This window comes from Portunus trituberculatus, chromosome 37, assembly GCF_017591435.1.
Source record: "Portunus trituberculatus isolate SZX2019 chromosome 37, ASM1759143v1, whole genome shotgun sequence".
Taxonomy (NCBI): Eukaryota; Metazoa; Arthropoda; class Malacostraca; order Decapoda; family Portunidae; genus Portunus; species Portunus trituberculatus.
The window spans coordinates 26,251,875-26,275,823 of NC_059291.1; the positions used below are offsets into that span (position 1 = coordinate 26,251,875).

The 23,949-nt window shown below is 44.6% G+C and overlaps 1 protein-coding gene across 1 annotated transcript in view; it reads left to right on the forward strand.

Moving 5' to 3' along the window:
- Positions 1–17,155: 17,155 nt before the first annotated feature.
- The window catches only part of LOC123514165, a 47,638-nt gene continuing 40,844 nt past the window's right edge, over positions 17,156–23,949 (forward strand). The window contains exons 1-3 of the mRNA XM_045271815.1: positions 17,156–17,300; positions 19,203–19,508; positions 23,751–23,878. Of these exons, the coding sequence (XP_045127750.1) occupies positions 19,219–19,508; positions 23,751–23,878 (418 nt within the window). The 5' untranslated portion in view covers positions 17,156–17,300; positions 19,203–19,218. The remainder of the gene's footprint in view (positions 17,301–19,202; positions 19,509–23,750; positions 23,879–23,949) is intronic.

The following is a 23,949-nucleotide window of genomic DNA, read 5'->3' on the forward strand; positions in this document are numbered from 1 at the left end:
TATCTCATGTTTCCTTTCCGACCGCTCTATTGCTGCTGTGGTAGATGGCCACTGTTCTCCTAAATCTATTAATAGTGGTGTTCCTCAGGGTTTTGTCCTGTCACCCACTCTCTTTCTATTATTCATTAATGACCTTCTTAACCAAACTTCTTGCCCTATCCACTCCTACGCTGATGATATCACCCTACATCTCTCCACATTCTTTCAGAGACGACCAACCCTTCAGGAAGTCAACAGATCATGCAGGGTCACCACAGAACGCCTGACTTCCGATCTTTCTAAGATTTCCGACTGGGGCAGAGAAAATCTAGTAGTTTTCAATGCCTCAAAAACTCAATTCCTCCATCTATCAACTCGACACAACCTTCCAGACAACTATCCCCTCTTCTTCAATGACACTCAACTGTCTCCCTCTTCCACAATGAATATCCTCGGTCTGTCCTTTGCTCATAATCTTAACTGGAAACTTCACATCTCATCTCTTGCTAAAACAGCTTCTATGAAGTTAGGTGTTCTGAGGCGTCTCCGCCAGTTTTTCTCGCCCTCCAACTGCTTACTCTGTATAAGGGCCTTATCCGTCCCTGTATGGAGTACTCTTCGCATGTTTGGGAGTGTTCCTGTCACACAGTTTTACTAGATAGGGTGGAATCAAAAGCTCTTCGTCTCATCAACTCCCTCCTCTGACTAACTGTCTTCAGCCTCTTTCTCACCGCCGGAATGTTGCATCTCTTTCTATCTTTTATCGCAATTTTCATGCTAACTGTTCTACTGATCTTGCTAACTGCATGCCTCCCCTCCTCCTGCGGCCTCGCTGCACAAGGCTTTCTTCTTCCTCTCATCCCTATTCTGTCCAACTCTCTAATGCAAGAGTTAACCAGTACTTTCAATCACTCATCCCTTTCACTGGTAAACTCTGGAACTCCCTCCCTGCATCTGTATTTTCGAATTCCTACGACTTTTCTTCTTTTAAGAGGGAGGTATCGAGGCATTTGCTCCCCTTTCTTTGGCTGACGCTTTTACACTTTTTAGAGAGCCAGCACTCAAGCGGGCCTTTTTTTTTTTTTTTTTTTTTTTTTTTTTTTTTTCCCTTGGCTGGCCCTCTTCCCTGGGTAAAAAAAAAAAAAGAAAAAAAATCTATACGAAACGCTTAACAGAGGTGATAGTGTCTGGCATGGAGGCGTACATTCCTCATTCTTTCTCACAACTGAATCCCTCTAAACCCTGGTTTAACACAGCCTGTTCTTGTGCTATTCATGATAGGTTGCCCACAAAAGGTACTTGAGCCTTCCATCTCCTGAATCTCACGCACTTTATATTTCTTACCAGAATCATGCCAAGTCTGTTCTTCAACGTGACACACACTCCTTTATAAACAGAAAATGTCAAAATCTCTCAAACTCAAACTCTCATTAAGACTTCTGGCATCTGGCCAAAAACATCTCCAATAACTTCACTTCATCTTTCCCTCCTTTGTTTCATCCTGACGGCACCACTGCCATCTCTTCTGTCTCTAAAGCTGAACTCTTCTCTCAAACCTTTGCTCACAACTCCACCTTGGATGATTCTGGGCTTATCCCTCCCTCTGACTATTTCATGCCTATAAACAAAATTCTTCATAATGATGTTTTCCATGCCCTCGCTGGCCTAGACCCTCGGAAGGCTTATGAACCTGATGGGGTCCCTCCTATTGTTCTCAAAAACTGTGCTTCTGTGCTTGCACTTTGCCTGTCCAAACTCTTTCAATTTTGTCTGTCGACTTCTACCTTTCCTTCCTGCTGAAAGTTTGCCTACATTCAACCTGTTCCTAAAAAGGATGGCCATTCTAATCCCTCAAACTACCATCCTATGGGTTTAATCTTTTTCTTGCCTACAGTTTTTTAATCCATCCTCAATAGGAAGATTCTTAAACATCTGTCACTTCACAATCTTCTATCTAATTGCCAGTATGGCTTCTGTCAAGGTTGCTCTACTGGTGATCTGGCTTTCGTTACTGAATCTTGGTCATCCTCTTTACCGAAACTTTTGCTGTCACGTTAGACATATCAAAAGTTTTTGATAGAGTCTTGCACAAAGCTTTGATTTCAAAACTGCCCTCCTTCAGTTTCTATCCTTCTCTCTGCAACTTTATCTCAAGTTTCCTTTCCAACCGTTCTCTTGCTGCTGTGGTAGACGGCCACTGTTCTTCTCCTCAATCTATTAATAGTGGTGTTCCTCAAGGTTCTGCCCTGTCACCCACTCTTTCTTTTATTCATTAATGATCTTAACCAAATTTATTGCCCTATCCACTCTTATGCTGATGATACCACCCTACATCTTTCCACGTCCTTTCATAAATGACCAACCTTTAAAGAAATCAACAGATCACGCAGGGAACCATAGAATGCCTGACTTCTGATCTATCTAAGATTTCCGATTGGGGCAGAGAAAGATTTGTAGTTTTTAATGTTTCAAAAACTCAATTCCTCCATCTATCAACTTGATGAACACAACTTTCCAGACAACTATCCCCTCTTCTTCAGTGATACTCAACTGTCTCCTGGTAAAAATTTAGTTTCTGCCCATACTCCCCACTCCACTCCCAACAAACTTGTGAACAGGTGGGAATGCGGGGTTTTGGGTGGGGAACACGAAATGCGTTGAAAATGCGTATTTTTAGCATACCTGGGGGGGAAGAAATAGCCATCCTAAATTCTATGGAAGGTTCATTACACCCTCCCCCCCACTAGAACACTAACTTAACCCTAACATAAGCCTAACCTAACGTATCCTTGCTTTGGGGCTGCTCCCCCCCCAAAAAAAATTGGTTCTCTTACAGCTTCACACAATATCCCCTATCTCTACCAATCCCCCTCCTCACAATACCTTAACGAAAGGATGAAGGTCCTGGCTGTGGGACATTCTCTTCTTGATTGTCATTAAGTTCACTGTCCTCCACGGGGACAGCAGGAACGATGATTTACCAGTAATCAAATTGGCAACCTTTACAACTAATGCCAATGGTGGCTATGGCTAAACTGCACACACAGATGTCTTTGTTTCACCTGTCTGCCTAGCTGTGCCCCGCCTACGAATACATATAGCAAATGATGTTAAGAGGTGGTGGCACGTCATTGGACTAAAGAACTATAGACATATTAAGAATCTTATTCAGCAGTTACCCACAAACCCCAGCTATAAACAAATGGAACTTAGTATACTGCTCATTTCCGAGTGTGATGGAACTCCGTGGCAGTGCTTCCATTTTAGGGTAAAATACCCTAAACTAGGATAATTGGACCCTTCTTAGGGTAGTGTTTAGGGTAATGCATAAACTAGGGTAATTTTAGGGTAATCTGCCGTCCTATGGATAGGTGTGCTTGGAATGGAGCCAATCTGGTGGCAGGCTGGTTCTCTTTCATGTTCGATTCATGTACACAATCATCCCCGTGACTTGTATCATCCCTTCACCCCCCCATCCCATCCCCTTTCTCCCCAGTCTCCACTCACCCGTCTACTACGCGTACACGTTTTGGACCTTCGGACGGTTAAATCACAGTTCACACACAGTCAGTCACTTGCGAGGACGAGTCCACACAAAGCAGTCGCAGTAGTGGCTGTAGTGTGTAGTCCTGTGTGTGTGTTTCGGGGTGGGGGGGGGCAATATTTAAACTTATGTATGATAAGAGTGCATTAATCAACAATTAATGGGCAACTTCGACAATCTAGGGTAAAATCGACAAAACTCTAGGGTAAGATTTCATCAACTCATGGAAGCACTGTTCCGTGGCTCGTCGCAGCTTTTTGGCTTGCTGAACACCGCACATTCCCGGACCTATTGCAGCGTTATTATTCATTTGCTGCAGGTAGTGTACTTACTGAAAATGTTGTAAATAGTAAGAAAAACAACCTAAGGATGGCCAAAACCATTGTAGTGAAAATTCCGTAGACTTTTTAATGGAAATTTTTCTCCATTATGCCAAAAATACCCATTTCCAACGCACCTCATGTTCCCCAACCGAAACCCCACATTCCCACTTGTCCCCAAACTTGGGGGGATAGGGGAGAGTATGGGCATAAAGTAGAATTATACCCTGTCTCCCTCTTCCACACTGAATGTCGTCGGTCTGTCCTTTACTCAATCTTAATTCACATCTCATCTCTTGGTAAAACAGCTTCTATGAAGCTATATATATAGGCATTTTGAGGCGTCTCCGCCAGTTTTTCTCGCCCCTCCAACTGCTAACTCTGTACAAGGGCCGTATCCGCCCCTGTATGGAGTACTCTTCGCCTGTTTGAGGGGTTTCCACTCACACAGTTTTATTAGATAGGGTGGAATCAAAAGCTTTTCGTCTCATCAACTCCCCTCCTTTGACTAACTGTCTTCAGTCTCTCTCTCACCGCCGAAATGTTGCATCTCTTTCTATCTTTTATCGCTATTTTCATGCTAACTGTTCTATTGATCTTGCTAACTGCATGCCTCCCCTCCTGCGGCCTCCCTGCATAAAGCTTTCTTCTTCCTCTCACCCCTATTCTGTCCAGCTCTCTAATGCAAGAGTTAACCAGACCTCTCAATCATTCATACCTTTCAGTAGTAAACTGTGGAACTCCCTGCCTGCTTCTGTATTGCCATCTTCCTACGACTTGACTTCTTTTAAGAGGGAGGTTTCAAGACATTTGTTCCAGACTTTTGGCTAATTCTACTTTTTCTTTTAGGGAATCAACATTCAAGTGGGCCTTTTTTTATATATATTTTCTTGCCCTTAGCTGGCTTTTCTCATATATATGTATATATATATATATATATATATATATATATATATATATATATATATATATATATATATATATATATATTAAGTCCTCGTTATACGGTAGTTCTTTATCCGGTAAATTCACAGTTACGGTATTTGGAAATTACTACCCTCGATTCGATATTCGGTAAGAAAAATTCACAGATACAGTATCCGCTCATGTCATCCGAGAGGGCGAGGGAGCAGTGGTGATGACGTCATCCATTCCACACCTCCCCGCCACTCACAATACTGACTTTAACTTGACCACCCTTGGAGCTTGTTATCTCTTCCTCTACCCCCACCCCTTTTTTTTTTTTTTAACTGCATTACATATTAGATGAATAAACGGAATATTAAAGGGTCTGTTGTTAGCACAAATATATTCCTAATAATTATGGCAAACAGTAGTAGTCATAATACAAAGACAAATTAAATTCACACCATTCATAATGTTAGCATAAATATTCAAATTTTTTTATTGAATATAATCCACTTAATCATAACATAAACAGCAAAGGAAAACAGGTAATATAGTCCTAGTGAAAAAATAAACTATATATCATTCATGTGGTCAGTTTCATTAGCTTTCTGTTTTGACCTTTGCATGACTTTTTTTTTTTTATTTGTCTTAATGTTATTATTTAGATTCCAAATTCTAAAGTACACATTTTTTGGCAAAAAAAATTATATGACATCATCAGTGAAAACGAGTTGGGGATGAAACTGAAGTAGGCTTATACCTAAATAACACTGGTAATGCTTTCACATTCACAGGTAGGCTATATAGCACTATAAGCAGTACAGAGGCATACAATAATCATTTAGAAAATTCATCAATTTAACCTACCTTGAGGTAAATTAAGGGATAGAACTGCGGTATTTGTCAGTGGCCTGTAACTCTTGGGTGTCTTAAGTGCCCACTGCCTAAGAGGCGATGCTTTAAATCATCCTTGTAGTCAGAACTCGTAAAATGCATGGAACATATCACTGCATTGTCTACATTAAACAAGCTTGAAACCACTGCTGTCTGCAATTTTTTTCCTTGGGAAACTTGAAATACTTAATGCCTAAACCTGCTGTTTTTCTTTTCGTGCTATTGCATCCAAACACTGAGCAATTGTTCGGCATGTTTAGTTATTTATAGCACTGTGGAGAGTTTGATGAACACTCCAGCTAGCCCAGTGTCCACAAGCGATATGTAAATAACAGGAAACCCAGGCGTCAACCCAAAGTGCCTGAACGTCCCGCCAAAAGTCAGCTGTCAATGCGGGAAGTGTGACGTGGATGACCTCACAACAACAGTCTCTTCCCACGTTTCCCATTGAACACAAGTAAAATCTTCACGTGTGTTTTTTTGTGGATATTATCACGACGCACAATGACGCACCCATAATGCCCCAAAACTTTACTTATATATATATATATATATATATATATATATATATATATATATATATATATATATATATATATATATATATGACTATTTTCATGTGTTTTAATTTCTGTAGCGGTAACTTTTGACGTGCTGGAAAGCATTCCCTATTATTACATGTTATAATGGGTTCGGTATAAGGTAATTTCGATTTGCGGTAAGGTTTTCAGGAACGCATAATTATGTAGCCTACCGTATAACGAGGACTCACTCTCTCTCTCTCTCTCTCTCTCTCTCTCTCTCTCTCTCTCTCTCTCTATATATATATATATATATATATATATATATATATATATATATATATATATATATATATATATATATATATGTAGGTGTAGAACGTCCTATTATCAAGTATATTAAATATAATGATTTTTTTCTTTAATACTTTCTTTATACTTGAACAATATGTAATCCTTAAGCTTAATGCCAGTAACCATCCCCCAGTTAAACACACACACACACACAAACACACACACACCACGTGGCGTAGTGGTTAGCACACTCGGCTCACAACCGAAAAGGCCTAGGTTGAGTACCGGGCGCGGCGAGGCAGATGGGGAAGCCTCTTAAAAAAAAAAAAAAAAAAAAAAAAGGAAATTTTCCATATTTCAACCTAACCTAACCAAGCATAACCTAATCTGACCTAACATAACCTAATTTCTAGTGTAACCTAACTGGACCCCGCCTGCTAGGGCATTAAACTAACCTAATGTAACTGGACCCCTGGACCCCTCCGCTAGGGCATTAACCTAATTTAACGGAACCTAACCTAATGTAACCTAATTGTGGGGGCTGCGTCTCCCCTGGACCCGCCCCCCACACTGGGGCATTAACCTATCATAACCTAACCTAAGCTAACCTATACGGAGGGGGGGGGCACAGTCCCAGTGAAACACCCCCGTTAGGGTGTTAACCTAGTGCTAACAAGGAACCTAAAAAATGATAACGTTATGCCTCTCGAGTGACAGCGCGTGATTGGAGGGATTAGCCCTATAGATACCATGAAATCCTTATACGCCGCTACCCACAAATCCCTGTTTATACCCACAAATCTGTTATAAACAATTGAAAATTATTTCATTGTTTATTCTTGACTGGTGCAGAGCTCACTGGACTTGGAAACTGACGGCCAAATTAAACGCTTGCGGCTCAATTATTTTTTTTATGTTTACGGCAAGGTCACCAAGCCTTCTACATATGTGAGTTTCGTGTTTGTACGTGAAACGGACCTTTAAAAAGATTAACTAAATTGTTTTATAATACGTGAGCGCCTATGGCGGTGTTGAGACCAAATAATAGAGATGAATAGATCCCAGGTATCACTTCCCCTGTCACATTTTCCTACTTTATAAGGTATTACAGGTAATATACCCAGTATCCATTAATACACAATTTGCCAGATAAGCCGTTACACCACTAGTGACTGCTTGTCATTCAGTAGTTACATTGGCAGAGACATTTTTGTTGTGGATTCCCTCAAATTATCGCACTGTCAAAGAGGCCATGATGTTGTGTGTTCGTTCGCCCAAAGTTTTCAGAGCACCACCATTAAAAAATATACCCAAATCTTCCGCAATATTGCTATAACCTTATGTCATTATCAAGCAACAGTGCAAATATCCTATCATATTTATATTTTACAATTATTTTGCTTAAATAATGCGTAACCTACGAGATTCTCACGTAATTGAAAATCCAAGTCGGAGTCACAAGCTTTGAAATTAGTAGCGTGAACAAACACGTTTTCAGTAGCGGCGCGGCTGGGGGCAAACGGAGTTTTCGCAAACGCGAGCAAACGCCTTTCCAAAGCGTTTGCTCTCGTTTGGCAAACGCTTTTTAGCCAATCAGCGTGGAGCAACCCCATCAACCTCATGGAATGAGATCAAGGAGGAGTTACATTTCGAATAAAACTGAATAGTTAGACGTATGTTAGGCCATAAAAGTGGGTACTGTATATGTAGATTTATGTTTACATATTGTGCGGCATACTGGAGAGAACCGATATAAAAATACGGCGTGAAATAAATTAAGGAGCTGGTGGTAGCTGGTGACATGTCGCATCTATCCGTCCTTGTTGTGAGCGTTGTCCGATTCCATACTTGTAGTCGTGACTTCGATACAATAATGGAGTTAATTTTCTATTATTAGGTGAAAAAATGATAATACTTTTGCAAATCCTTATATCATAAAGTAATGAATGATGGTAAAAATAGATTATCTGTTAATTATTGACGTAATTCAATTATATAGGCGTCAGAAAACCGCAGCCATACATCTACAATGGAACACCTTCAAAACAAGCCCGCGTAGATCAAACCACTTCCAGGACTGAAGACCTGTTGTTTTTGATGAGTATTGCGCTGCTCGGCCCTCGGCATATACAAATGATGAAACACTGGTGACCTATAATACTCCCCATCAAGGAATAAATCACCAAACTCTTCCACTATGCTGCTGTGTTTACGTCTTGACCACAGAGCTGGCTCAGGCGACTTATGTGTACGATAACTTCTCCCAGGGATTGAGATCACAGTGACACGGTCGTCTGGCACCACCGACGGTGTCCTCAGCACTGTCCTGTTCAACGTGAAGTCAAACATGTTTGGCCTTGCGGTGACGCTACTGAAAACGCCTCTAGTGTGAACCGTGGTCCAGCCAGAGTAAGTAGTCCCTGATGTCTGGAGAGTGCAAGACTCTGTTTTCATTTAATTCAAACTGCAAGGAGAATTCTTATGAATTTCAATATCAGTAAACAGTTACTAAATGTATTTCCTTTACATGTTAATAATGATCATATCTTCATGCTCCTCATAATAGTATATTTTATTGATTTATAACTCGTCTCACAGCCAATCAGCGTAAGTGTTCGCTATCACGTGACTCTGAGAGCTAACACAAGCGAACATATTGTTGCATATCTGTTTATTTTCTTTACTAGTGGAACCAGTGTTGCATGTTTGCTTATTTTTGTGTATGTGGATTTTGAGGTGTTGATAGGGGGCACTGAAGGACGCTGTGTTTACCCGCGCTGGATCAGCTGATTCGGCGGGAAGTCTCAGGCCTGCCTCCCGACCCTACGGTAGCGTGCTCACGCTCACTTGTGCCCGTTCCCTGCCCCTCTGTTACCCTAGACTGTGTTTGCAACTGTGGCATCTGTGTAGTAGCGGAACTGTGCTAGCGAAACGGTAGTGTTACCCTGTGTGATAAGCTGTGAGGAAATAAAGGTTAAGGTGACGCCGCCTGTCTCTCCCCTTCATCCTGCCGTTGGAACACCTCCTGCCATAGTACGTGTGTCTGCATTCCTTAGCCTCGGGCGCTGAGCTCACGCCGGACCACGCCAGTAAGTACCTCTGTACCTTCTCAGTAGTACCACCTTCTCCCTCGTCGCGTCACTGCAGGATCGGCGGTGGAGTGCCTAGCAGAGTGAGCACTGGGGTTGCCCGTAAGTGTGGTGCCGAGTGTGGCAGGTACAGCGGTACACGGGTACGTAACAATTGGTGTCAGGAGTGTGGGGTGAAATTCTGGCGATAAAACCGCACAGATAAGCAGCGAATGTTAAGTCGTGAGTTATTGGCGATCCCGGGCTGGCAGTGGCAAGATGGCAGATGAACAGTTTGGTGAAAGAGCGTTGTTGCCCACCTGAGGAAGATGGCAGTGGGGGCAGTGAGAGCGGCGTCGTTACCTGTTGATGGTATTGGGGACAATGAACAGAAGCCAGACGTGATGACTCTTCTTGTCATTATGATGGGTAAGATTGACACACAGGCAAAGCAGGCGCGTGAAACAGCACGCAGGTCAGATCAGCGGGCTGAGGAAAGCGTTGTGGAGGTGAGGACCGCAGTGCAGGAGGATTTGCATGTCGTTCGCCTGGAAGCCCAGCGGTACACTGAGGAGCAATGTGCTGTCGTGAAGGAGGAGCTGCAGCAAGCAATAGAAACCGTCAGGAGGGAGACCGTGACGGCTATGGATGCTGTTAGGAGGGAGGTGGAGGGATGCAGAGCCGAGCTGGCAACACTGCACTCGGGGATGGGAGCAGCTGAGGCAGACGTGTGTGGACGGGTCGAGCACTGTGATCAGCGTCCTTACTGCCCCAGACGTGATAGTGTGGCGTCGGCCCCAGCGTTTAGCGTGCAGGGGTATCCACCTATCTCACTCCCCCACAGCCCCCTCTCTCATTCTCCCTCACCACCTCGCTGCACGGGTTCTCCCCGAAGATCTCAGGCCGCCACCTAGCTTTTCCACCGCATGCCACCGCCACTTCCACACGCCACCCCCCAGCATCCCGTCAGGACCAGGCAAGTAGGAGGAACTCGGAGTTTGACGGGAAGGTGGCCTGGGAGGCCTATTTGGCTCCTGGCGAATGTTCAAGCATGGGATGAAGACGAGCGTGCCCTGCAGTTAGTGTCCAGCCTGCGTGGGGCAGCGTTGGACGTGCTGGCCCACCTAACCCCGGTACAGCGAACATCTTACACTATAGTCTTTCCACTCTATGAAGTCCGTTCAGGGTGGGGCAGGTATGGTCGTTTACAACTAGCCATGCTGCCAAATCAACCTTCGTATACATGTGTCTCTCTCTTATTTATCATCCATGTGGTGTTTGAAAGTGATATTTTATGTATTGCGTGTATAGTAAAGGAAGTTACCTAGTACAATGAGTGTCAAAGTTTACGATGATAACGACGATTTGCATAAATTCTATGGCATGTGGCAGCGTTTTTTTCCCATGTTGCCACGTTGGTGGTGGTGGTGGTGGTGGTGTGTGTCCCCTTTCATCTTTCCGCTGGGTCAAGTCAGACCAGGCCAGTGTTTCCCTGCAGGTTGGCGGGTTTCCCGCCAAATGTGGCGGTTATATATATATATATATATATATATATATATATATATATATATATATATATATATATATATATATATATATATATATATATATATATATATATATATATATATATATATATATATATATATATATATATATATATATATATATATATATACATACATACATACATACTTCACACCCACCCTGCTGCTGGAGGTGTGGAGAGCTGGGCCACATGTCCAGCGCCTGCCAACAGCCTAAGACTTGCGCAGGTGGGAAACACTGCCGGGCTGGGCGCAGGGGTCGCGACCCAGCCAACAACACCCGTGGGGCCCCACGTGGAATAAAATGCCATCTGGCCACACCCCTAGCTGCTCAGGTGGTTGGTACAGTAGATGGGAAACCGTGCTTCCTGGTGGTGGATACAGGGGCTGAGAGGACGTTTGCCAGGGAGGACATGATGAGCACGAGCGATCCCCCGGTCGCCCCACGGCGACTCTGTGGAGTCACAGGACATTGTTTATCACTCAAGGGGCCAGTGGTAGCTTGGATCGGCGTGGGCACCAAGGAAGAGAAGATGCCAGTGTATGTTGCCGACATGGAGGAGCCTTGCTTTCTGGGCCTAGATTACCTGACTTAATGTGGAGCGTGCGTGGATCTCGGGACATTGAAGGTGCACGGAGAAGAGGTGTCGTTACTCCCGATGAGTGCCGCCGAGCAGGTAACAGGTGTTGAGGCCAAGCACACAGCCTCACAGACAGAATGAAGAATCCAGTGTATGTTGACAAAGGAGGATCAGGAACCCAACAGTACCACCACACCTGGAGAAAAGCAGCAGCTGAGCAGCAGAGTGACAAGTGAGCAGCCTAAGAGTGAGGGAGTGGCCAGAGTTGATTTGCCCGAGCACCTGGAGGATTTGGCGCGCAGGAGTGCCGCCCGCCTGACGGAGTCTCAGGTGAAGGTGATGCGGCACACTCAGCAAGTACGCTGACGTGTTCAGCCGAGGAGACATGGATCTAGGTCGTACTTCTTTGGTGAAACACATGATTTACACCAACAACTGCCCTCCAATCAAGCAGCCCCCGCGCCGTGTTGCTCCAGCCAAGAGGGAAGAAATGCAGCGTGCTGTCACTGAGATGGCTGGCTTGGGGCTTATTGAGAGGTCAGACAGCCTGTCCTGGTACCAGTGGCACCAACGACATATGCAGGTGTGATGGAAAGAAACACCAGGAGGAAGCTTCCCTGTGTTTATTGTAGGAATACAAAATACTTGGTAGCAAGCGCGTGGAGGCTTGATGAGTAGCCGGCGGCCAGAGACTTGTAGTCTGGGCGCCTTGAATGAAGTTTGTAGCTTGCGTGATGATACAGAATTACAGTCTACACACTGGAGTGTGACTGTAGACAGTAGACTGTAGAGGTAGACTGGCTGTGCTTGACAGGAGGACCAGTCAAAGAAAGGCAGGCAAGTAGATTGCCAGGCAAGCGTGAGTCTGTCCCCTAAGCTGCGTTGGGAACGACTGATTGTGTGGCGTGGCGTGGGTAGCGGAACAATACCCACGGCCGCAGTACATCTTACGGTACACATTACATTAAGTAGTGTCCATCATAAGCCCATGGACGTCCCCAGTAGTCTTTGCCACCAAGAAGGATGGTTCCAAGCGTTTCTGTGTGGACTACAGAGCTCTTAATGAGGTAACTGTGAAAGATTCCTACCCTCTTCCCAGAATAGATGATACACTTGATGCACTGATGGGGGTACAGTGGTTCTCCACGCTTGACCTCAAGGCCAGCTACCATCAAGTGGAGATGGTTGAGGAGGACAAGAAGAAAATGGCGTTCTCCTGTGGGCAAGGGCTATGGCACTTCAGTGTCATGCCATTTGGCCTTTGCAATGCTCCAGGATGCTTTGAGCGGCTGATGGAGAAGGTACTTGACGGATTGCAGTGGAAGACGGCGCTGGTATACCTCGACGATGTGCTGGTCTTCGGGGGCACCTTTGAAGAGGAGCTGGAGCGGCTAGAAGAGGTGCTACACCATCTGAGGAAGGCAAACCTCAAGCTTAGCCCTAAAAAGTGTACTTTCTTCCAGCATGAGGTGCCTTTCCTGGGTCACTTCGTTGGGAGGAATGGGATGTGCACAGACCCGGAGAAGGTGGCGGCAGTGAGGAGCTGGCCAACGCCCACCAGCGTGGCCGAGGTGAGGAGCTTCCTCGGTCTCTGCACGTATTACCGCAGATTTGTGCAAGAATTTGCCACCATTGCCACTCCACTCCACCAGCTGACCAGGAAAGGGGCCCGCTTCTACTGGGATGAGATGTGTCAGCAGGCCTTTGAGGATTTGAAGCAAGCCCTGGTGGATGCACCTGTCCTGCCCTACCCCGACCCGAGCCTCCCCTATCTGCTCGACACTGATGCCAGCGACGAGGGTGTTGGGGCTGTGTTGTCCCAGGTTAAGGAAGGCCAGGAACGAGTAGTTGCTTACTTCAGTGCTAAGTTCAGTAAGCCTGAGCGCAATTACTGTGTCACCCGGAAGGAGCTGCTGGCCATAGTGAAGAGCTGTGGTTACTTCCACCCCTACCTGTATGGAGCAGAATTCACCATCAGGACGGATCATGCAGCCCTCCGCTGGCTGAAAACATTGAAGGAGCCAGAGGGGCAGTTGGCACGGTGGCTGGGACGACTAGAGCAGTACAACTATCATGTGGAGCACCGACCAGGGAGGGTGCACAATAACGCAGATAGTCTGAGTCACCGCCCGTGTGACTCTGGTTGTACCCATTGTACTAAAAGAGAACCTGACGTGGTGTGCCGCTGGCTGCAAATCCACGATGAGGCAGTTGAGGCACAGGATCACTGGAGGAAGGCACAGCAAGAGGATCTCGACCTTGCTCCTGTGATACACTGGCTGGAGGCAAGCACTACGAATCCTTGTTGGGAGGAAGTGGCACCTGAAAGCCCTGTCACTAAATGTCTTGTGGAGCATTGGGGTTTGCTGCGGATGGAGGTGGGTGTGCCGCAACGGCGCCGCTGGGTGGATGCCAGTAAGGAAGAACACAGATGGCTGGTGGTGACACCGCGTGCTCTGCAGGAGGACCTGCTACGAGAGGTGCATGTAGGAAACACTAGTGGCCACCAGGGAATCAAGAAAACGCTGTGCCGCCTCCGACAGCGCTTCTACTGGGTTGGCATGAGGCAGGATGTGATGGAGTGATGTCGCACCTGCCACGCCTGTGCGGCAAAGAAAGGCCCTGCCCGCCAGACACGCGCACCCCTCCAGTTATAACAAGCAGGAGCACCCATGGAGAGGGTTGCGGTGGACATAGCTGGTCCCCTTCCCCGCACTCCAAGAGGCAACCGGTTCATCTGCGTCATTATGGATTACTTCACGAAGTGGCCAGAGGCGTACGCCTCCCGACCATGAGGCAGGAACAGTGGCTGAGGTGTTAGCCACCCAGTTTGTCACCAGGTTTGGGGTCCCAGGCGAGCTACATTCAGATCAGGGACGTGAGTTCGAGTCCAGGGTCTTCAGTGAATGTTGTGGCCTGCTTGGCATCCACAAGACCCGGACTACACCCCTTAGACCCCAGAGTGACGGCATGGTCGAGAGATTTAACCGTACCCTGGCAGATGAGCTAGCAAAGTATTGTGGGGCCAGCCAACAGGACTGGGACGTGTGGCTGCCCTACCTCCTGATGGCCTATCGCTCTGCTGAGCATGAGACCAACGGGTACACGCCAGCTCGTCTCATGTTTGGCCGGGAGATGCGCTTACCGGTAGACCTAGCAACTGGGAGGCCTCCTGATGAGGATCTGCATACGGTGGAGACAGGTTATGCAGAAGCACTTCAGCGTCGCCTGGATGACACTCACCGGAGGGTGAGTGATAGCCTCCGCCTCGCTGGTCAGGCAATGTGGCGGAGATACCAGCAGTGGGTGCGTGATGCTAGCTACCTCCTGGGGGAGTTGGTGTGGCTTCACAATCCTCACCGGAAGCAAGGGTTGTCTCCAAAGTTGCAAAGCTCTTGGGATGGACCTTATACCGTCGTGGAGGCCCTCTCTGATGTAACCTACCGCATCAGCCCAGGTGACGGTCGGCGTCGACGTGTGGTCCATGTGGATCGCCTGGCCAAGTATGCGGGGCCTGGCGAGTTCTCGTGGGGCGAGTCGCATGATGATGAGGTGGCCCAGGACAATGATATGGCCCACCCAAGTGAACCATCCCTAGCTGAGTTAGCCCCTGAATCGGCTCCTGAGGACAATGGAAGTGACAGTGACCATGATGGGGGCGACAGTGACACTCAAATTGTGGTAGGGCTTCTTCACCCCTTGTGCGTCCCAGGCGATTCCGCCGTCCGCCTACATGGGCTAGAGATTATTGTTTTAGTGACAGTGACACTAGTGTGTAGCTTTCTTTGTGTTTAGTGTTAATTTATAAGTTCCTTGATGTAATGTTAGTGTAAGGCAGACGGGTCGTCTGACTTAGAAGGGGGGGGGGCAGTGTTGCATATCTGTTTATTTTCTTTACTAGTGGAACCAGTGTTGCATGTTTGCTTATTTTTGTGTATGTGGATTTTGAGGTGTTGATGAAGGACGCTGTGTTTACCCGCGCTGGATCAGCTGATTCGGCGGGAAGTCTCCGGCCTGCCTCCCGGTAGCGTGCTCACGCTCACTTGTGCCTGTTCCCTGCCCCGCTGTTACCCTGGACTGTGTTACTGTGTTTGCAACTGTGGCATCTGTATAGTAGCGGAACTGTGCTAGCGAGACGGTAGTGTTACCCTGTGTGATAAGCTGTGAGGAAATAAAAGTTAAGTGACGCCGCCTGTCTCTCCCCTTCATCCTGCCGTTGGAACACCTCCTGCCATAGTACGTGTGTCTGCATTCCTTAGCCTCGGGCGCTGAGCTCACGCCGGACCACCCCAGTAAGTACCTCTGTACCTTCTCGGTAGTACCACTTTCTCCCTCGTCGCGTCACTGCAGGATCGGCGGTGGAGTGCCTAGCAGAGTGAGCAGTGTGGGTACCCGTGAGTGTGGTGCCGAGTGTGGCAGGTACAGCGGTACACGGGTACGTAACAATATCTTGAAAAGCGTTCGCCTTTGGGGCGCCAAAGGCGAACGCTTTTAGGACCGTTCGCCTTTTGCAAAATGCTACTGAAAACGCCTATAGACAACTTTCAGATTTTTTTTTTTTTATGCTTTTTTTCGGAAATTGTATCACATCTCATTTATGCCCCTTTTTTTATGTACTTATATACATTTTTTTTTTCTTTAAAACAGAAAGACACTGCAGCAGGCTGGACCGCCTATAGCTACTTTTTTTTTTTTTTTTATTTCTGTATTTCATTGTATTGTAACTTGTACTGTCTCATCCTTTGTTTTGTACTCCCCCCCCCTTTCTCAATAAACTTATGAAACTTAAAATTAGGAAACTCGCTCTCTCTTCAAGAGAGTCTCTTGTCTCCCACTAGTTCTTCGTCTTCCTCCTGCGCTTTCTCGACGTGCCCCTTGCCATAGTTGTGTCCTCTCCGTCCTTCGCTCTCGCCATGTGTGACACTTTGTACTGTCCTGTACTGTACTGTATTACACCTCAATAAACTGAAGGAGTTGTGCCAAGTATTTGCTGTTGCCCTGCCCCTCTGACTAAGTCTGCCTGAGTCTGGTGAGTACTCGCCCCTCGCTTTCCTTTGGACCTTCGCCAAAAGTATCCCCGTGTCTGTTGCCGTCCCGTCCTGTGTTGTCCTACTGGGCTGCCGCTGAGGTTAAAGTGAGTACCTGTCGCAGCTGTGGAAGTTGTGTAAGGACGAGACAGCGTTGTAACAATAATAATAATAATAATTCCCGACGCAAATTAATGTTTCAAGTTATATGTGTACAGGACCTGGTCCAGCCATACCATCAGTGCGTAAAATAATTTCGCAATATATCATTGTATATTATTCTAGGAGTTCTTATTAGCTTAATATTTAAGATACTGGATTTATACCATGTATTAGTGATTTTAAAATTGCAATATATTATTAACAGATTGTAATCTATATGCTTGACATTGAAGGCTCTGTAAAATGCTAGAGGTTGGTGGAATAAAGGGTAGAAATTAAGATCAAGAAATAAAGAATAAAGATGTTACCTTATACTCGAACGTACAATGTTTACAATTACATGCGGAAAGCCGAACAGCGCATTGCCCGGAGCTAGGAGTGGTGCTCGCAGTGGCTGACGGTTACCATCCAATTGACCCTCCTGCCCTTGAATGGTGGTGTCTCTACTGCCTCTGTGAGTGAAGGCAAGGGTGGCGTATTTGTGGGCAGTAGTTGAGGAGAGGTGGGCGTGATGACAGGTGTAAGAGGTACAGGGTGTGGCAGACATATGTCAAGTAAGGGAATGACTGACTCGCCGGTTGACTTATTGATGCCTGTGACTGGTGATGTTTAAAGCACACCTGTTGTTCTTCTGTTCCTGCTTCACTTGTTACAAATTACTTTAGTTTTGTGTTGTTAAGTAACGAGACGTCCTTGTGTTTACGCTGTAGACGACCTTCAGTATGACATTGTTATTATCTGCGTCTTTAGACATTTCCAGATACCGAATCCGCACCCGTGCAGTCCGCCTTCCTTGCTCTCAAACAAGCTTGCGGGCCTGTAAGAATTTTTTTTTTTATTTATTTACCTTTTTCGTATATCTGCAGGGTTGGACCTCCTCTCTATTCATTAAAACACATTGCAACGTGATAGAGTACTTACTATAGAACATGTCTGTGATGTTTTCAATGTGGGGAAGGCTTTTGTAAGGCCGTAGTAATTAAATTCATAGCGCGCCGTCTCCAGAAACTAAGTCCACTATCATCCCTTCCGAGTGAAGCTACACAAATTAATGCGTGTGTTCGTGTGTTGGTAAGTGTGTGGCGCACGCAGCTGGAGCGTGACGTCGTCAATTCAATTCACGTAATAATACATCTGCCAATCAATTTGGTAAGTTTGTTATTTATTACGTATTTTCTAATATCTCCACATCAACCGTAAACGTAAGTCACATTGATGAATGTCTTATTTTATTATCATCATCATATCGAGAGTTTTTTGGGGGGAGGAGGTATAAAAGAGTGATAAATGCATTTTTTCAATCTAGGGAAATTTCCTTAGGTACTTTACTGTTATTGCGTGGCTAGGTTACTAGCCAAGGATATAAGTTAGGTTAGGTTAGTAACCTTGGCGGGGGTGCAGGAGGGGGCGTAGCCTCAGGTTAAGTTAGGTTAGGTTAGGTTAGTAACCTTAGGGTGGGGTCCAGGGGGGGCGCAGCCCCTCCGGTTAGGTAACGTTAGGTTAGGTTAATTAACCTTGGGGGTTCCAGGGTGGGTGCAGTCCCCCCTAGTTAGCGCGGGGGGTCCAGGGGGAGTGCAGCCCCCGCGGTTAGGTTAGGTTAGGTATATAATTATTCTAGCGTATTTTTTAAACTTAAATTTTACCCCTAATTTATTTTATTCTAGGGAAATTTCTCAGGAAATTTCCTTAGATTCTCAAAGTCCATTTATCGCGCTTTTATGTCTCCCCCCCAAAACCCCCGATTCCCCATAGGCCCCCAAGCTTGTTGGGGAGGGTTGGAGGGGTGGGATAGAGGAAAAGGGGGAGGTCCAACCCTGCAGTTTTACCGATATCTTAAGTTTTCTGACTAAATTTATCAGTTTTCTTAGTAGTTATGTAATATAATCAGGAAAACATATCTAAAGTTTCCTCACTAAATTGATGAGTTTTATGATATCTTCCATCATTGAGAAATACCGAACCTGATGTTGAGAGGAATAGCCTACAGCAGACGGCACACTGTTTAAGCGGTGAAAACTGTTTGTATGAAAGCAGCCTCCAAGTTTAAAACCAAAATAGCAAGGCTGAGGTAAATTGATGTTAGCTTCTACTAGATTCTGTAGGATTTTAGTTGTCCAACATTAGCAAACTAACTTTTTGAGTTAGCATATTGTTGGTTTTCAAAACTTGATTCTTGATTAGTAGTGCTCATTATTTGTGTCTTAACATTGGTAAGTGATATTGAGCCACACCAGCTGTTGGTGCATCCTCCAGCCAGAAAAAAATGGTCTTCATCCTCATAATTCTTCAAGTGGTATCCTGTTAAGCCACGTTTCTTCTGGAATTGTTTATCATCCCATCAATCTCATTCCCTCAGAGTTGGCTGAGGAAACATGCCTGGAGCAATGGACAAGCCCCGCCTGAGGACCTTCAGCAGCAGCAGCACTGGTGGTGGAGGAGGGCCGGCTGGAGGTGGAGGGGAAGTACAGTATTCGCAGATTGGTGGCTCGGACTCAGACGACTCCCGGTCCAGCATCTCTCGGTCTGAGGACACTGACGGAGTGCCAGGCATCACCTACACCTCTGATGACTCAGCGGAAGTGGTGCCGTCTGACAGTGGTGTGGACAGTGGCAGTTGTGGCATTGACTCAGACACTATTGGGTACATCGGAGGCAGTGTTCAGTAAGTGCACTCCTTCCTTTCCTCTTCATCCTCTTTTTAGTAATCCAAAATTTCCTCTTGTTCTTTTTAGTAATTCAAACTTCATACTTGCTTTCTTCAAAAGATATAGTGCTGAACTTAAGGTTCGCAAAACTCACAGTATTGAAAACACTGAAAAAATGCTTATTTGTTCCAGCTTGTAAGAAGCTGACTTTTTCCTCCCAATTTTACTCCAATGTCTCAAAATTTGTACCTTGAAAATGATGTTTGTATACCAGTTTCATTGAAAATGCCCTTGTGAAGACAAAAAAATGAAAAACAAACTATTTAAGAAAAAAATAAGAACATTAGCCGCCTTACTCTGGAAATGGTTCCTGAGCTGGAAGGTGGTGATTCAGAGGCAGTTCTCTCTCTCTCTCTCTCTCTCTCTCTCTCTCTCTCTCTCTCTCTCTCTCTCTCTCTCTCTCTCTCTCTCTCTCTCTCTCTCTCTCTCTCTCTCTCTCTCTCTCTCTCTCTCTCTCTCTCTCTCTCTCTCTCTCTCTCTCTCTCTCTCTCTCTCTCTCTCTCTCTCTCTCTCTCTCTCTCTCTCTCTCTCTCTCTCTCTCTCTCTCTCTCTCTCTCTCTCTCTCTCTCTCTCTCTCTCTCTCTCTCTCTCTCTCTCTCTCTCAGCATAGACCGGGGTGAACTGGTCCTGAAAGATCCCTGCCAGCTGGGGTGAATTGGGCCACTCCTCAAAAATTTATGAAAAATCTGAAAATTGAAAAAAGTGAATACTTACCTTGAAAACCCACTTCAGTATCTACACAACCTTAAAAAAGTTTTTGGTCCTGACCGAAAACTTATGGTTCCTAGGGCGTCCCCAAAAAAAGCGTGTTTTTCAAAGTTGCAAAATTTTTGTATCCGAAAAAAAAACTTTTATTCAATTTCTCCTGAAAGTACACTAAATTTTGTTGAATTTTTATAAAATTGCAGGTCATATAGATAATTCTTTGTTCTTTTGCATGCTTTAATCAGAAATAAAAATTCCTTTTAGTTTTAGTGCTATAGGCACTTCAATGAGTGGCCCAATTCACCCCGGTGTATTTCGTATACCGGGTGTATTGGGCCACCACACTTTCATTATGTTTTTGCTAAATTAAAGCTTCCTAATGTTTTTTTTTTTTTTAGTTATAACCATCATTAAACTTCCTCCTCACACCACTGATGTACTGCAACCTCTTGATGTTTGCTATTTTAAGCCTTTAAAGACCAGGTGGGATGCCACTATTGCCAAATGGCAAGCAGCAAACTATGCTCGGAAAATTACCAAAGGGGAATTCGTAGATTTGGTGGGCAAGGTTTGGGATGAATGTTTCAGTCTCCCAAATGTAAAAATGGCCTTTAAAAGACTGGTTTGTATCCACCTGACTGCAGTGTTTATCCAGTGAAAACATTCAACCCAGATCTGTATAAATTATGCAAAAGTGTCCAGACATCTTCAGAGCCAGTCCACAAACCAGCGACTCCAAAGAAGGTCAATCCTCCCAGAGAGATGATTTCCCCTTCAACCTCTTTCGAGCAGATAATGGCAGATGTTTTCAGAAAGCCCTACCCAACCACTAGTGGTACAACGCAGACAATGGCAAGAAGAAAAATAGATGTCCATAGTTGCGTCATAACGCACGATGAGTTCTTAGAAGCAGTCGAGGAGAAAGAAAAGATGATCCTTGAAAAGAAGAAGAAAGCAGAAGAAAACAAATGAAACAGAACCACAAGAAAAAGGAAAGAAGTTTCATCTGGGGAAGATGTTGACGACTTTCTGGAAGAGTTTGAAGAAGAGACTGTAGAAAAGAAAAGGAAAGTGCCAGAAGAAAGGACATCAAGGAAGAGATTCCACAACAGCACTCCACTAAAGGAGCCCAGTTCAGCAGAGGAGGAAGATGCTGAGCTATTGAACAGCAGTCATTCTTCAATCAGCAGTATAGAGGACATGGACGAAGATGAAGAAATTGAAGGTGTTGCAATGTTTAATGCTCGGAAGTACGTAGAATACAGAAAAAGAGAGAAATAGAAGAAAATGGCTACTATGGGGTGGATTATGGAAAAGCATATATTGGGCGTGTGATTATGTGTGGCAAAGAGTTCTTGAAAATGAAGTTTTTGGAAAGAAAACCAAATGACATGTATGACAGGCTGAAAAGGGATGATGTTGATGACTCTGTTGATGTGAAATATGTGTTTTGTGGACCCATAAAGCTTGTGGGCACAACACCTTATCAGATTCGAGGTGTGGATGTGGCCTATAAGAACTATAAAAATCTAAAAACATATTCTAGAGAGAGAGAGAGAGAGAGAGAGAGAGAGAGAGAGAGAGAGAGAGAGAGAGAAGAGAGAAAGAGAGAGAGATTCACCACAGGACTTGATAGAGTAGGCCACTTATTTATAAAATACATAAAAGATACTGAAAAAGAACATTAAAACTTTAGTGGCCCAAAGGATGGCCCAATTCACCCCAAAGGGTGGCCCCATTCACCCCAGGACTTTCAGCATAGAGTAGGCCACTTATTTATGTTAATAACTTCTATAATGATAATAAAAATTATTATTTTCTTTCAGGGAATATGTATCACATAGTAAGGTACCTTCACACAAATTTTCAATTGATTTGACTGATTTGTGTAGATTTTATAATAAAAGATGTAAAAAGTGGCCCGTATTCACCCCGGTCGACGCTATGTATGTATGTATGTATTATCATTGGTATTATATATGTATTTAAATACCAGTGATGATCAATCTCTGGCAGTTGTATTCATGTCTTCTCTCCCATTCCTTACTCACCAGTGTCACATTACACAATGCTTTTTGTACAATCAACATTCTTTCTGTTGTTGTCTTTCACAATTAGATCTTCTTGTCATTGTTTTTTCATGTATTTTCCTCTTAGCAATGCCACCTAACACTGCACCAGAGATTGGAGCCCTTCATCACTCATGAGCAGTATATCAGACAGATTAAGTAACATCTCAAACAATGTTGCCAGCATCAGGGAGACCTAAGTGAATTATGATAGCACAGAATTTCTTTTGTAATTTTAGTATCAAGAAAGCAATAGACTTAATGGTGGAATGTTGACAGTTGTCAATATTGCTACAGTAAAACATGGATGGAGGAGGGTTCTCTGTGAGTTGAGGCAAGAGCAAGTGGCGGTGAGCTCAGGGCAACACATGAAAGATAGAGTGCAGTGACAGCTATGGACTCATTACTTCATGCTCTTTTATTAGAATAAAATTTTACATATTAGACTTTTTTATATAATCCGAACTTCCCATCAGCATTTTGTTATACAAGTCTTGCATCATGAAGCATCACTTGTCACTCAAAAGCATAATCTTAATTATCTTTCAAGTTTAGGGGAAGCTTATATCCCATAGATCTATGCATTTTGTGACCATGTTATCCAGGGAAAGCCCTGAAGTGTTTATATGAGGGGTTCCATGTAAGAAGGGCCCAACACGCCAAAAACAAAAAAACGCCAGAAAACGACATCAAAGTTCTGCAATATTTAAATTGTTGTAACTCTGTTAATTTTTGAGCTATCAGATTCATTTATGTTTCAAAATGAAGCTTAGAGTGTGTGTTCTTTGGTTAGGTAGGTTAAGACAGTAATGTTAGGATTAAGTTTGTTCAGGTTAGGTTATTTTTTTATTTATTTATCTGTTATTTCAGAACTTCGACCCCATTTTCTGGTATAATTTTGGTTCATTATTTTAAACACAGGCAGGTAATTTAATGGTATTGAATGAGATGCAATAGTTTCAGATAGAGGGATCAATATTAGATTCAAAACTATTGTATAATCACTTAGTGACATTCCCTGTTCACAACGAATAATTTCCTTGAGTGAGATACGACAGTTCTGGATCTAATCTTGATCCCACTTCAGGTATGACCTGAAAAGGGATCAAAATTCTGTCCAGAACTGTCGTATCTCATGCCACCACTTGCGTACGGGATGTTCGGTCCTTCTTACACACCTCAGCGGTCTCAGTGAAAGGAGGAAGCCGAGCCAGGCAGTAAGAGCAAAAATAGATAATTTTTTGTAGGGACTTTCAACCATACTTGCAGTGTAGCTAGGGTCTTCCATCTAAGACCAACTGATAGAGGAGATCTTAAACTAGTGTATTATGCAATAAAGCGGTTTTCACGGGGGGTGGCGTGTTGGATCCTTCTTACATGGGACCCCTCATATATAGTCAATACCATCATTCACTATTTTTCTAGAATTCAAGATGATGAGGTGTCACAGAGGTTGTTGCTTGATTCAGAGTGCCCCAGCCCACAGCCATCACCCCAGCCTGCCCCCTGCTTCACCCTCACTCATCCTCTTGCCACCATGGCCTTCACCTCAGGTAAGTCCTCCCCTCTTCTTTTGCCTCTTGTAACTGTCTGACTGTTTTACTTAGTCCTTAAACCTGTTGCA